The sequence below is a fragment of the Phyllostomus discolor genome, chromosome 3 (assembly GCF_004126475.2).
Source record: "Phyllostomus discolor isolate MPI-MPIP mPhyDis1 chromosome 3, mPhyDis1.pri.v3, whole genome shotgun sequence".
Classification (NCBI taxonomy): Eukaryota; Metazoa; Chordata; class Mammalia; order Chiroptera; family Phyllostomidae; genus Phyllostomus; species Phyllostomus discolor.
Genome location: NC_040905.2, coordinates 136450093 through 136465640, shown reverse-complemented (window position 1 = coordinate 136465640; position 15548 = coordinate 136450093). Strand labels below are relative to the sequence as shown.

Here is a 15548-nt window from a genome sequence, read left to right as displayed (position 1 = left end):
TAGTATTTGAGGGGGAAATTCCAGGTTAAGGTAGAGGATATTTATTAAAAAGTGCTATTTTATTACTTTATTAGCATTTAATTGAATTCACCATACCACTAGGAAAAGGAGTATAAAGGCTGGTAGAAGCCTGCTTGGGTCCTAAAGGGAACCACTTGTATGGCATATTACTGCTGGAATTGTTTTGGTGGGAGGCATGTGAGAAGTCAGGAAAGCCTGCACTTTGAGTCAGATAAGCATAGGTTCAAGTCCCAGCTCCACTTCAGACCAGCTCTGGAGCGCACATCAGTTTATTTCCCTCTGTGATTCTCATCTTTCTTACCTGGGAAGTAGAAATAATATCTACCTTGTTAGGGTCTGAGGCTAAACTTAAATGGAATGACATATGGAATAGCCAGACCCACTGGCCTGTTTCTGCACTCTGTGGGTCTACTGCATCTGTAGTACTTTCCTTTTCTCTTCCTCAGCTTGATGTGTTCGATGCTGCTGAGCGGTACAAGCAGGCAGGCCTTCCCCTGATCATTCTGGCCGGCAAAGAGTATGGCTCTGGCAGCTCCCGTGACTGGGCAGCCAAGGGCCCTTTCCTCCTGGTGAGTATGACATAGGGACATCCCAGCAGGCAGCTGCCCTGTTGAACCAGAAATGAAGCTGGGAAGGGGTCTAGGAATCAATTCTGGTGCTTTACTTTCCTCTCCCGCTTCTTGGCAGATCTTGCTTCACTTCTCTTAGTGAAGGGTAATCTAGAGTTGAACTTGTTCCCTCAGGTCAGACATATTCTGGGAACCATGGATCTTTGGGGGTGTCAGTAGAGCAGCTGCGGGGTCTCTGAAATTATATTCAAAAGCTTGTGTGTAATGTCATTTTTTTAAAATCCTCACCCAAGAATATGTTTTTATTGATTTTTTAGAGAGAGGAAGGGAGATCAAGAGAAAGATTGATGTGAGAGAGAAATTGGTTCCTCCTGTATGTACCCCACCCAGGGAACCCACAACTTAGGTATGTGCCCTGACCAGGGATCAAACCATCAACCTTTTGTTGTATTGGATGACGCTCCAACCTACTTAGCCACCTGGCCAGGGCTGTATGTCTTTTTATGGGGAAAAATTTCACAGTTTTCATAATGTTCCCAGAGGTTGAGGACCCAAAATTTATTTAAGGCCATTGTCCCAGGTGAACTTCAGGGCTACTGCTACTGAATTGCCTTCCAGGCTCATGGAAGGGGAAAAGTAAAGAGCCTGAGCTTTGGATCAACTCAGGGAAAATACTTTCTGTTACTGCTTTTTAGTCATTGCCTGTGAAAACCTGCTTATAGACTCATTAGAGAAGCATGCTATCTCTTTAGGCAGGTAGGACACTCTTTAGACCCTACAGCCATTTCAGGGCTTGACTTGCTGGAGGTTTCCTCATCAGAGGGGCACACAGGCAACACAGAGCTCACACTACTTGAGCACCTGCTTGCCCTGAAAACAGAGAAGAGTTCTGCTGGCAGGCTTTAATCCTCAGGGTAGGGTAAAATGGCTTAGCTGATGCCAGTTTAAATAACGTGTGGCTTGAGCCATTTAATGCATTTAGGAAACTCTAAATAAGTGCTATGCATGAGTACAGTAGAAAACACGCTGTGTGGCAGGCAGCTCCCCAGATGTCTAGGCTTCTGAAAGTCTTTGAATATCACACACCTATTATTTTGTTTTTTTTAATCAATTGTTTTACTCTGTAGGGAAAAAAAGAAAAGATGTTCTCTGATCACTTGGTAATATGTCAGGGGCCTGCTTGTTTTAAAAACTGCTGAAAAGAACCAGAGAAAAGAAGGAGGGGATCTTAGGAAGGGAGCTGGGCACTGACAGCAGCAATGGGAGCAGTGAGCAGCCAGGTGGGGAACTGTAAGACCGGTGGGGGCATGGGGGCTAGCACCCTGGAGGCACTCCAGAGTCCAGTCTTCTCCACAGAGCTGCTGAATCCTAGCTGTCCAGACAGCATATACTTTGTTTTCTAGCTGCCCAGTCAGGGCCACTGAGCATTCCTGAGCTGAACTCGCTCAGAGAGTGTTAGACAGTTGTGATCTGTGGCATCTGCAGCCCTGCGCAGCCATTTATACAGAGTCAGGGACAAAAGTAGTATGCATTTACAAAGATTTCTGCTTCCCCCCAAAATACATAATACATATACCCATAAATCCACACAATATCTACTATCCTGAAGAATCTGCCCTTCCCCCATAAATGTTTTCAAATTTGGAAACGCCTGTGAGATTTATAAAAATACCTGTGCCTGGATCTCATCCCCAGGGATTATGGCTCATTCCCAGGTAAGGAAAAAGGCCTGGATGTCAGGATTTTAAAAACTTCCCTGGAGGCCCTTAAATATGCATCAAAGTTTGAGAAGCACTGCCAAGTCACTGTCTTCCTCCTGCCCCACACTCTGTGTAAGATTCTGATGCAGTAGATCTGGGTAGTGCTCAAGAATCTACATTTTTAATAAGCTCCCTGAGTGACCCTGATGCAGGGGGTCTTAAAAGTGTACCCTAGATATCAAGAGACCTTTTAGGGGTACCTAAGTATTTTATTACAGTTAACTAATATTTGAGAATGAGGTGTTTTAGTTAATCAAATATCCTGGTTTATTGATCATTGCTATATATTGTTAGTTATAGATAACTAATGTGCATTATAGGAAGCTTAATGTCAATGTTATGTTCAATGTAATTTGATGTTTGAAATAGGAAGTAGAAAAGCAGTGCACAGTAGATAATCATTTACTTTCTTTGTAGTGTGTTTTGTAAGTTGCTTTTTTGATTAAATCTTCCATGTCTACCAATGCATCTATAATAATGGAAGAACTGAAAGGAAAGAAATGAATTTTCTCTCTTTTTAGATTTTATGTACTTATTTTTACACAGAGGGGAAGGGAGGGAGGGGGAGAAACATCAATATGTGGTTGCCTCTCACATGCCCCCGAGGACCTGGCCCGCAACCTAGATGTGTGCCCTGACTGGGAATTGAACAGGTGACATTTTGGTTCACAGGCCAGCATTCAATCCACTGAGCCACACCAGCCAGGAGAAATGAATTTTCTTTATGTTGTTTTGTGATGTGGCTTTCAGTTACAATGGAATTTTCTAAGAGGCATCACAGACTGGTGTGTGTGGTCAGGCTGCATGGGTTCAAAATACCAGATATACCCCTGACTGCCTGGGTAAGACTGACAGTAGTAGCATCTACCTCCCAGGGTGGGTGGAAGGAGAATGAGAAAAATCATTTAAGTGCTTACACAGTGCCTGTACTTTGTAGGCAATCATTTAAAACTGACTACTGTGTTAATTATAGGTAGGGAGTAACATTTTATGTAAACAATTCATTGGTACTTAAAGAATTTAGATGTGAGAAGAGTTTTTGATGTAAGAAGACTTTTGTTAAGTTTCTGTATATCTAAGGAAAAATTGAAACTGTGTCCAAACTTTCTCTTGGCTCATCAGGGAATCAAAGCTGTCCTGGCTGAGAGTTACGAGCGCATTCACCGCAGTAACTTGGTCGGAATGGGAGTGATCCCCCTCGAATACCTCCCTGGGGAGACTGCAGACACCCTGGGACTCACGGGGCAGGAGCGATACACCATCAGCATCCCAGAAAACCTCAAACCACGAATGCAAGTCCAGGTCAAGGTAAGCCAGGCTTCCCTCTGCCAGGGCCAACTAAAAGGGATACTGAGTTTGTAATCAATCTTGTTAGAAGGAAATCAGTGGGATTTGGAAGAAGAAAAACAAAGAAAACAGTAGGACTGCATTAGGCTTAAGAGTTCTGCTTGCACCGTTTTTACCTGCCTTCACAATATATCCTATATTTCTATTTATTCATAGTTATCATCAGTTCCATTCTTACCTCCAAACTTTCTCCTATTCCTCCCAGTCTCAGTTAACCCAGACAATAGTGATGAAAGCTCAGGGATCGGACCTTACCTAAAAAACACCTTTTTATTATAATAATGTGAATAAAAGAGACACTCTTCCCATTCCTAGATGACATAAGGATGAAGCACCAAGCACCAAGATCCTGGAGGGATTTAGACTCCCAGGCAGTGGCAGCTACTATAGTCTGTGTCCCAGGGTGAGCAGCTGGGCCAGCTGCCTAAGGGACAACCTTGATGAAACCTCTGCTGATCTGAGACACTTCTATTCAAAGTGATCTCCATCCCAAGGTCACCAGTGACTGCTGCCCAGGGAGGCCATTTCTAACTCTCAGATACCTTTCACTCTCATCATTTATACTCTGCAGTATTTTCCTATGCAGATGAATCTGTGAGGAAACTTGTTAAAATGTAGCTTCTGATTCAGTGGGTCTGGGCTGGGACCAGAGACTGTTCCCAGGAGCTGCTGGTGGTGCAATGTGTAGACTGCACTCCAAGTGCCCTACCTGAGGGCAGGCTGGGCACCAGCTCCTCCTGACTGAGTTGTCTCACTTCCTTCCTCAGTGATTCTTCTTTGCTTCTTTGTCATTGCAGCTGGATACTGGGAAGACCTTCCAGGCAGTCATGAGGTTTGACACCGATGTGGAGCTCACTTATTTCCGCAATGGGGGCATCCTCAACTACATGATCCGCAAGATGGCCAAGTAGGCCCTCAGTTCTTAGGAGACCTGCTCTGGCAGCCACATACAGGGAGGGTGTGCAGTACCACCAGCTCGCTGAGCCCCTGGTGCAGAAGCATCCCCCAGCCTCCACCCAGGGTGCTGCCTTGCAGATGGAGCACATCAGCACTGGCATTCTAGTGCCATTCCTCCAGGCACAAAATCAGCAGTTTCTACATTCTCTATTTTTGTTAATCTCTTTTATCTTTTTCTAGAATTTGAAAACTAGCATGGTAGGAATATCAGTACTGCCAGAAAGAAGTGAGCTTGTCTTTAAATTTACTGATCACAGAATGTTGATTTTTTTACTCTTAGCCTATTAATGTTCATCTGAACACAAATAAGTCTTCCCAGAAGGCATTTCCTGTCTTCTTTGGTGTTCATCTGTTCTCCACAGCTCAATGAAACCTTTCCCCTGGGGGTCTTTTGCTATTATACCAGTGTTAACTGACATGGATAGATAGGAACTTCTGCATACTTCAAATCACACTGGTGATTGCAATTCTCCCTGCCCCTTTCCTTCATAGTGAATGATCCAGACACCTTGTGGACAAGTCAGATGTTGAAACTTTTTGATTATGTACCTTTTGATGGGTCAACATTAAAGAAGTATAAAGTTTTCTTTTACTATCTTCAAAAATTGTCCCCAGAAATTTTTTTCATTTATCAGTAGGATAACTTTGTTTAGAGATGGTTTTGGAAGGAGACACAGAATATTTCTAATTTGAATAAACTTAATTCTATTTTCAAGGAAAACTTCTTGATATTTTTCTGGGGTGTGCAAATTGAATTCTGCTATGTGTGTGTGTGGCTATAGGTTTGGGCTATTTAGAGCAGAGTGAAGCTCAGACTTTAGCTTCCTGAAGGCTGGATGACCTTCAAGTTCTATTTTTATAACCACATCAGTGTTCTGCAGGTAACATGGGAATGTTGAGGAGCCAACATGCTGTCTGGCCTATTTGAGAGCAGACAAAGAGGTAACAGGCAATAATGTAAGTGTAGTAAGCAGATCATAACTTTTTCATTTTTGTGTCCTATAGTTTATCTGCTCATTGTCAACACTAAAGTTGTTTCATGGCACATGTGTCTTAGTCTGCTCCAGTTGCCATAGCAAGACACCATAGATAAGGTGGCTCAGACATCAAAAGTTTGTTTTCTTATAGTCCTGGAAGCTAAAAGTCCAAGGTCAAGGTTCCAGCCAATTCATTTTCTGGCAAGTACTCTTTCCTGGCTTGCAGTAGCCACCTTCTTTCTGTATTCTCATATGGCCTTTCCTCAGTGCATGCACAGACACATAAAGAACTAGCTCTCAAGTGTCTCGTCTTTTTTTTTAAGGATATTTTATTGATTATGCCATTACAGTTGTCCCAATTTTTTTCTCTTTATCACCCTCCGCCCTGCACCCCCTCACTCTCCAACATTTCCCACCACCTTAGTTCATGTCTATTGGTTGTACATATAAGTTCTTTGGCTTCTACATTTCCTGTACTATTCTTAACCTCACCTTGTCTATTTTGTGCCTACCAATTATGCTTCTCACTCCCTGTACCTCAGGGGTGTCAAATTCATTTTCACCAGCAGGTTGGGGGCCACATCAGCCTCATGGTTGCCTTCAAAGGGCAGAATGTAATTTTAGGACTATATAAATGAAACTACTCCTTGACAGTTGAGCGAGAGCTAGGCACTGCTGCCAGGTAGAAACAAGGTGCCAGGATGGATAAAATGAGGTGGAGGACTACATTTGGTCCGTGAACCTTGTGTTTGCCACCTGTGCTGTACCTTTTCCCCCATTCTCCCCCTCCCCATCTGCACTAACCTTCCATGTGATCTCCATTACTGTAATTCTGTTCCTGTTCTCATTGTTTGCTTAGTTTTTGTGTCTGCTTTTTAGGTTCAGTTTATTGTCATTTCACTGTTCATATTTTATCATCTTCTTTTTCTTAGATAAGTCCCTTTAACATTTCAATAACAAGCGCTTGGTGATGATGTACTATTTTAACTTTACCTTATGTGGGAAGTACTTTATCTGCCCTTCTATTATTTTTAAATATATTTTATTTATTATGCTATTATGGTTGTCCCATTTCCTTCTCCTTTATTCCCCTCTGCTCTGCACCCCGCATTCCCACCCCTCTTTCTTCATGTCCATGGGCCATACATATAAGTTCTTTAGCTTTTCCATTTCCCATACTATTCTTAACCACCCCTATTTTCTACCTACCATTTATATCTCTTATTCCCTGTACCTGTTCCTCCATTCTCCCTCCTCCTCCTCCCCCTCCCCACTGATAATCCTCCATGTAATCTCCATTTCTGTGATTCTGTTCCTGTTCTAGTTGTTTGCTTAGTTTGTTTTTGCTTTTGTATTTTTTAGGTTCAATTGTTAATAGCTGCAAGTTTGTTGTCATTTTACTGTTCATAGTTTTGATCTTCTTTTTCATAGATAAGTCCCTTTAACATTTCATATAATAAAGGCTTGGTGATGATGAACTCCTTTGACTTGACCTTATCTGAGAACCACTTTATCTGCCCTTCCATTCTAAATGAGAGCTTTGCTGGACAGAGTCATCTTGGATGTAGGTTCTTGCCTTTCATGACTTCAAATACTTCTTTCTAGCCCCTTCTTGCCTGCAAGTTTTCTTTTGAGAAATCAGCTGACAGTCTGATGGGAACTCCTTTATAGGTAACTCTCTCCTTATCTCTTGATGCTTTTAAGGTTCTCTCCTTATCTTTCATCTTGGGTAATGCAATTATGATGTGCCTAGGTGTGTGCTTCCCTGGCCCCAACTTCTTTGGGATTCTCTGAGCTTCCTGGACTTCCTGGAAGTCTATTTTCTTTGCCAGATTAGGGAAGTCCTCCTTCATTATTTGTTCAAATAAATTTTCCATTTCTTGCTCTTCCTTTTCTCCTCCTGGAACCCCTATGATTCAGATGTTGGAACATTTAAAGATGTCCTGGAGGTTCCTAAGGCTCTCATTTTTTTGAACTTTTATTTCTTCATTCTGTTCTAGTTGAATGTTTCTTTCTTCCTTCTGCTCCAGACTGTTAATTTGAGTCCTAGTTTCCTTCCCATCACTGTTGGTTTCCTGTATATTTTGCTTTATTTCACTTTGGGTACCCTTCATTTCTTCCTTAATTTTATGACTTAGCTCAGTCAGTTCTGTGAGCATCCTGATTACCAGTGTTTTGAACTATGCATCTGATGGGTTGACTATCTCTTCATTGCTTAGTTGTATTTTCTGGAGCTTTGATCTGTTCTTTCATTTGGGCTGTTTTTTGTCTTGGCGCACCTGTTATGTAGTAAGGAGTAGAGACTTAAGTGTTCACCAGGGCAGGGCAACCCTTGTTGCTGCACTGTGATGATGTATGTGGGGGAGGGGTCCAAAAGGAAACAGTGCAGCTTGCTCTGCTCATTTTCAGTCACTTCCCCCACCACCCACAATCAAATTGGGCCTTTCTGTTGCTGATTCCAGGGTGGGTGGGTTTGTGTATGTTTTAGGACCCTGTGGGTCTCTCCAACAAACTCTCCTGTGAGACTGAGAGTGTCTCCTGCTGCTGGCTAAAATCTCACAGGTGTTTTCAGTCAGAAGCCTTGAAGCTCTATTTCTACGAATGAAACCCTGGATTGTGCAGTCTATCCTGTTCCCTAGTTGTTCCTCCTGGTTTATCTGCACTCAAATGTGGGACCATCCAGTCCACGAGCCACTACCTCACCGAGTCTGCCAGCTGCCACCCTGCCTGCCCTGGTCTTCCAGCCACTGCCTTGCTGCAAGTCCTTTCTGCTCAGCTGCTGGTCTCCACCCCTCTACTGGTCTAGATGAATGTTTTTTTAATTCCTTGGTTGTTGGACTTTCATACAGTTCAATTTTCTGTCAGTTCTGGTCATATTTTGTTTTTAAATTTGTTGTCCTTCTTTTGGTTGTGTGAGGAGGCACAGTGTGTCTACCTACATCTCCATCTTGGCTGGGAGTCTCCCAAATTGTTGATTTGAGTCTCGGTTTCCTTCCCTTCATTGTTGGTTCCCTGTATATTTTCCTTTATTTCACTTTGTATAGTTTTCATTTCTTCCTTCATTTTGCAACCAAGCTCAGTCATTTCTTTGAGCATCCTGATAACCAGTGTTTTGAACTCTGTATCTGATAGGTTGTCTATCTTCTTATCACTTTGTTCTATTTTTGGAGTTTTGATCTGTTCTTTCATTTGGGCCAAATTTCTTTGTCTCAGTACACCTGTTATATTGTAAGGGGCAGAGTGTTATGTATTCACCAGTGCAGGGCAACACTTTTTGCTGTGTCCTGGTGCTGTATATGGAAGAGGGGTCAGAGAAGGAACAATGCCGCTTGCTCACTTATTCACTTCTCACCCACTTTCCATCACTTCCCTCACGTCTCACAAATGTATTGTGCCCTTTTAGGTGCTGATTCCCAGGTGGGTGGGCTTTTGTATGTTCTAGGATGCTGTGGGCCTCTCTAATGGACTCTCCTGTGAGACTGAGTGTTTCTCCCACTACTTCAACCCCCACAGGTTTTTATAGTCAGAAGTTTCGAGGCTTTAGTTTTCTGTGCTGAAACCCTGTGCAGTCTGTCACCCTCCTCAGTTGTTCCTCCTGGCTTATCTGCACAGGAATGTGGGAAACCTATCTGCCAGCCACCACCTCAACCACCTGGTCCACTGCCTCACCACACATCCTCTCTGCCCCAACTTACTGTCTCCATCCCTCCTACTAGTCCAGATGAATATTTCTGCTTCAACTCCTTGGTTGTCAGACTTCCAAGCAGTTTGATTTTCTGGCACTTCTGGTTGTTTTTAATTTATTATTTATTTAAATTAGTTGTTATCCTCCTTTTGTTTGTATGAGGAAGCAAAGCATCTCTATCTGTGCCTCCATCTTGGCTGGAAACCCTGGTGTCTCTTTTTATAAAGGCACTAATCTTATCATATCAGGGTCCCACCCTTATGACCTCATTTAACCTTAATTACTTCTTAGAAGTCCATCTCCACAGAGGCACACTGTGGTTTGAGGGCTTCCACGTATGAATTTTTAGGAGGAGGGGGACACAAATATTCAGTCCATGACAGGGCAAACTTACAATCTAAAAGACTCATTTTCAGTAGAAAAGTCATCTAAATTAGAGCTGAAATGACCCTATCACAGCTAAATAAGCAGATTCAGAAAGGTCTGGTAACTTAAAAGTATGCTCCCTAATCAACTTCCTGCTCAAACAGTTGCACTTACTAGAGACTTCAACTTTCTGAAGATGAAACAGAACTCTAAAGTAGTAACTCATCACCTGAACCAGCCCAGGCACTCCACCCACCCTTCCCTCAGCAGAAATAGAGTTACATCCAATTATTGTGTTTGGAGGTTTTTCCAACACTTTATCTAAAAGTTTTAAGAAAAGAAATATATTGAAGGCTAACCTGAATATGTCTTTTACAGTAGTATATTTCCTTTAGTTTGTTTTCTGTACAGAGTTTTAAAATATTTTTTGTTGGTAATGATGGTGGTATTGCTACTCTTATTTCTTATGGCTATTCTTATAGCATACTTATAATTTTGTATCCTGGTTATTTTTTTCTACTTTACCATTAGTAAGAAGGATTTTTAAAAAACTATACCATGTGAGCTTAATAACAACTTTAATAAACTTCACTTTGCAATAATTTTAGATTTACAGATAAATTACAAATATGGTCCAGAGAATTCCTATATACCTTTCACCCAGCTATCATACTGATATGCTGATAGTATCATACTAATAGTAAGTTTTAATTAGTGACAAAAAAATGACCCAATGTTTTTGTAAAACAGGTTGCTTACCTCCACCACTCATAATAGCTGTATAACATGCAAAGACCTTACATTTTATGCAGAGAAATTTATTGCTTTTATCACATAGAAGTTTTGCTTTATTTACTATCTCGTAATCTACATCTGGCAAACCTACATGGAAAGAAAACCCCTCATAAATGTAATCTGAGTATAATTAGGCTATACATGTATTTACAGGCACATTATATATAATTTATTATTTATTCACATACAACTTCCTATATGCTATGTGAACATGCTATATATACCTAGCTTTGTTTATAAAAATTCCATAGATAATTTTATTGGTTCTTCTAATTCTTTGTGGCTTCCAATCAGTCTTTTAATCTTCTCACCAAAGATGCCCACAAAAGCACTGAAGATGTCCATAAAATAGTCTTGTGCATCATGTTTGCTTTCTACTTTAGTAGCTGGAAAAACTTAAAATGTCCTTCATAAATAGAAATATGACATGCACTGACTGTTTCAGACATAATTACACCCACTTCCAGGGCATAGACCCATTAACTATAAGAGCAGGCAGAAGAGCCCCCACAACCTACAATCTTTTTTCTCTCCCTTTCCAGCCACAGAGATTATTGTCCAATTACAGTAATGTATGTAAATGTATGTAATGTATAATACAACTGAAGTCTATTTCAAAATTTAAGGCTTAGCTAAGTACAGTTGAGAACCAAGGACACATATTTAAAATAAACATAAGAAGAGTCTGAGGGATGAAGAGAGGAAGACAGACCAACTAGGGATCTAAGGAACCACAGAGTGGTGAGTTCCCTGTTTTGTTTGTTTGCTTGCTTGCCTGATTGCTTGCTTGCTTGCTTGCTTGCTTGCTTGCTTGCTTTATAGATCCTAGATTAGAGCTCAATATGGTGGTACCATAAATGCCTGTGTGCACAGATAAAAAAATATCTTAACAAAAAACTACTGTCCCTAGCCAAAGGTCCAGGAAAGGGGCAGCCTAGCAAGATAGAGGACTTTTAGACAACAACTATTCTACTCTAGACAGACACCACAGAAATTAACAACAACAACAACGAAAACTGGTCCAGTACCCACCCATGTCAATAAAGGCTAAATGGGAAACCTAGATTTCTACTTTTTGCAGGGCTGTAAGAAAGGAACCCAATACTGTCATCACCTGGTGGTGTCAGAGAAGGCCTGAGAAGGTGGTGTAGGAAGGCATGACCTTCAGCTCCCCTAACCTTTGGTGTCAGTGGAAATCATGTGGGTAGCCAGAACTCCCAACCACACCTAGCAGTAACTAGGAACCTGGCCCTTGCTGGTATCAACAGAGGTTGAATGGGGAACCACCTGGCAATGATGAGTTAGACAGTATACCCACCTCCTCTTTCAGATTAGTGTCAGAAAAAAAACCTGTTAACACAGAAAGTTAAACACGATCTCAAGTCTCATAGTATAATATGAAAATGTCTGGATTTTAATAAGTTATTCTTCATGTACCAAACCAGAAAAATCTAAAACTAAATGAAAATAAAGACAATCAATTGTGGCCAACACAGAAAAGTTAGAATTATCTGTGAAAGATTTTAAAGCAGCCACAATAAAAATGCTTTAATGAGTATTAATAAACACTCTTGAAACAGGATCTAATATAAAATATGAATTCAACAAAGAAATGGAAAATATAAAATAAACTAAATGGAAATTTTAGAACTGAAAGATGCAATAGCCAAAATAAAAAGCTCAATGGATAGGTTCAACACAAGAATGGAGGAGACAAAGGAAAGAATCAATGGAACACAGAACAATAGATATTACCCAATCTGAACAACTGAAAATAGTAAACAGAGCATCAGAAAACTTTAAGACTATTTAAAAAGATCTAACATACATGCATGTCACTGGAATCCTGGAAGGAGAGATGAGAGCAGGGTTTATAAAGTGCTGGAAGTGTAACTGAAGCCAAGGTTTGGCTGCCTGCCTTAAAAAAAAAGTCAAATTCATGAGACAAGTGCTTATTTAAAAAAAAGGAAAGAGGTTTATTCAGGAGTCAATGAACCTGAGAAGATGGCAGGCTCATACCTTCAAAACCATTTTAGCATCTCAGGCATCCTGGCTAGTTTACTTAGGGAAACCATGGGAAGAGGAGAACTGAGGAATTTCTGGTGATGTGCAGTTTCTCAGCTCTGCTTTTGAGTGGTTTCACTGCTTTCTCCTGTGTGAGTCATCATGCAGTTTCATCACTCCATCTGCAGTTTTGCTGCTAATATCTGGGAACAGGATATGTGGGCAGCGTTTCTGCTGGTTCTGATATGAGTCACTGACATTTGCCCAATTTCTTGTGGTCAGGGCCATTCCTTGGTTAAGCAGGAGCTGCAACTGCTGATGTCTACAAAACAACTATAAGGAAACTTTTTAAAAAATTATTTACTTTTTAGAGAGGGGAAGGGAGGGAGAAAGAGAGGGAGAGGAACATCAATGTGTGGTTGCCTCTCGAGTGCCCCCTACTGGGGACCTGACCTGCAACCCAGACATGTGCCCTAGACTGGGAATTGAACAGGCGACACTTTGCTTGGTAGGCCAGCGCTCAGTCCACTGAGCCACTCCAGCCAGGGTAGGAAAATTTGATACATGAATCTCCTATGACTTAGTACAGCCTATTCTATAATTACCACCTTATTAGTATATTATTTTTATTTCAATCACTGTTACAGAAGAACTAATAGCTGAACATTTTCCAAACTGAACTTAATGTAACATAAACTTAAAGATTCAAGGAGCTAAACAAAACTAAATAAGATAAACCCAAAGATGTCTACACCAAGACATATTATAATTAAACTTCTGAAAACTAAAGACTTACAGGAAAAAATCTTGAAAGCAGACAGAAAAAAATAACATCTTTCCTGTAGGGGAAAATCCATCTGAATAATAGCAGATTTCTCATCAGAGACCATGGAGGCCATAAGAAAGTGACACAATATTTTTCAAATGCTGAAAGAAAAACAAACTGTCAAACCAGACTCCTACACCCAGCATTATATCCTCTAAAAAATAAAGGGAAAATAAAGACATTCTGAAACATAGGGAAATTAAGAATTTGTTCACCAGCAGAGCTCCCTTAAACGAATGACAAAAGGAAGTTATCTAAACAGAAGGACATGTTAAAAGAAGGAATCTTAAAACATCATAAAGGAAGAAAACATGGTGTTTTCCACAGTGTCAGTTGTAGAATGCTCTACTGTTTCATACTGTTTTGTGGTGCTGCTTCTTTTATCAGACTATATTTTCAAGTGTTTGAGGTGGAACCAGCAGCCTGGGCACAAATCCTATTCCTACCACTTACCAGATGTATGATTTGGGGCAAGTGCTTCAGTTTCCTCAAATACAAAATGGGAACAATAATAACATATATTTCTTGGGCTCTGGGAAGGTAACATGACCTTAATACCACCTGGCACAGGTTAAATGCATGTCAGTGTAATCCTCAGTCTCTTAAGCTGGTCTTATGCTAAGAACCATGAAAATGTTAGTGATAGCAGTACATTGGGCTGTCCCCATTTATCAGTTATTTTTCATAAATATCATAGGTATTTTCATTTACTTACTTTTCTATATAAACTCTGGAACCATTTTTGTTAAGTTGAAAATATCATTTAAACTTCGATTCCTAGTTGTGATAAACCTATAAGTGATTTTGGAGTGAATGCACATCTTTAAGATATTGTCATTTCATTCAAGAGCACAGCATTTCTTTTATTTTTGCTTTAAAGATTTTTATTTATTTATTTTTAGAGAGAGGGGAAGGGAGGGAGGAAGAAGGAGAGAAACATCCATTGATCAGTTGCATCTCATACACTCCCATCTGGGGACCAAACCCACAACCCAGCCAGGCAAGTGCTCTGACCAGGAATCCAACTGGTGAACTTCCCCTTTGTGGGATAATGTCCAACCAACTGAGCCACATCAGTCAGGGCTTTTCTTTTATCTTAATTTAACTTATATCTTTCAGTAAAACTTTTGTAGTTGTCATTGTTTATGCTTCATATATTTCTGGTTAGAATATGTAGTAATTAAACAGATGGGCTCTGTCACTTCCATCCCTGCGTGATCTACTGGCACTGGAGATCTTCACGCTCAGTTTTCCTCCTATAACATGCTATAATATAACACTTTTCTGCAGGGCTTGGTGGAGGGTCCATGTTCTGCATGTGTGAATTGCAATATTGTCATTGTGAGTAGAGCTCTCCCTCCCCCTTATGTAGCCACTGATCACTCATAGAGAATCCATTGATCTCTAAAGTACTTCAAATAAAATTTGACTTATTTAAATAAATTTAGACCTGGGATGTAGTCTAGGAAAACAATCAAAATATGATTTTTCTAGCCCACACTCCCTGTTTCACCCCACCTGAAATTATCTTCATTGTTTCTGCAAGAATGAATGATGTCGGTGCCTCCTATTTTCAGTTCAGTTTTTCACTGCTGTAAAACTGCTACATTGTGAGTACTTACTTCCATTACCATTATTGCCTTTGGATACATTTCTAGCCACAAATTCCTGGGTTACATGGTATACATTTCCCTATGAACAATTTTAATTTCCTTTTCTCAGATATGGTTCTAATCACTACTGGAGATGGAAGGAATATGATAAGAAAGAGGGTAAAAATATACTTACCCTTTGGGCATTCAATTTTTTGAAAAAAATCTTATATCTATTGATGTTAAATTATATACTCTTGAAAATTATATTACTAATAATCCCAAATAGTTTAAATGTTACTATAGGCAATAAATCCCAACAGGTTAAAACTATTACCGCTATACTTAAAACTAAGTAAAACTCAATAGCTAGATAAAGAGGCTCAACCAGCATCACAAATGAAATCCATAACACACTGCCTTTCCCATCCCTCTGTGGTTGAAGAAGTAGCCTAATTCCAAACCATGAGGAAGAAAAAGCAAGACTGTGAACCCCTGATTGTATGCAGTCATGGGTAAACACCATGCATAAGTTCTTCTTATCAAAATGACTTTCTTTTACCCCACATCTGGTTCTCCACTTCATGAGGAAGGAAAGTGGGCTTCCTCATTTTGCATCCAGGTACCCTTTCACAACTGGAACTGTGAA

General features: G+C 40.4%; 1 protein-coding gene across 2 annotated transcripts in view; it reads left to right on the top strand.

Moving 5' to 3' along the window:
• ACO1 (aconitase 1) overlaps positions 1 to 5375 on the top strand; it is a 60885-nt gene extending 55510 nt beyond the window's left edge. For both annotated transcript variants that reach the window (XM_028531471.2, XM_036021514.1), the window contains exons 19-21: positions 468 to 590; positions 3473 to 3658; positions 4495 to 5375. In XM_028531471.2, coding sequence (XP_028387272.1) covers positions 468 to 590; positions 3473 to 3658; positions 4495 to 4608 — 423 coding nt within the window. In that variant the 3' untranslated portion in view covers positions 4609 to 5375. The remainder of the gene's footprint in view (positions 1 to 467; positions 591 to 3472; positions 3659 to 4494) is intronic.
• The last annotated feature ends 10173 nt before the right edge of the window (positions 5376 to 15548 follow it).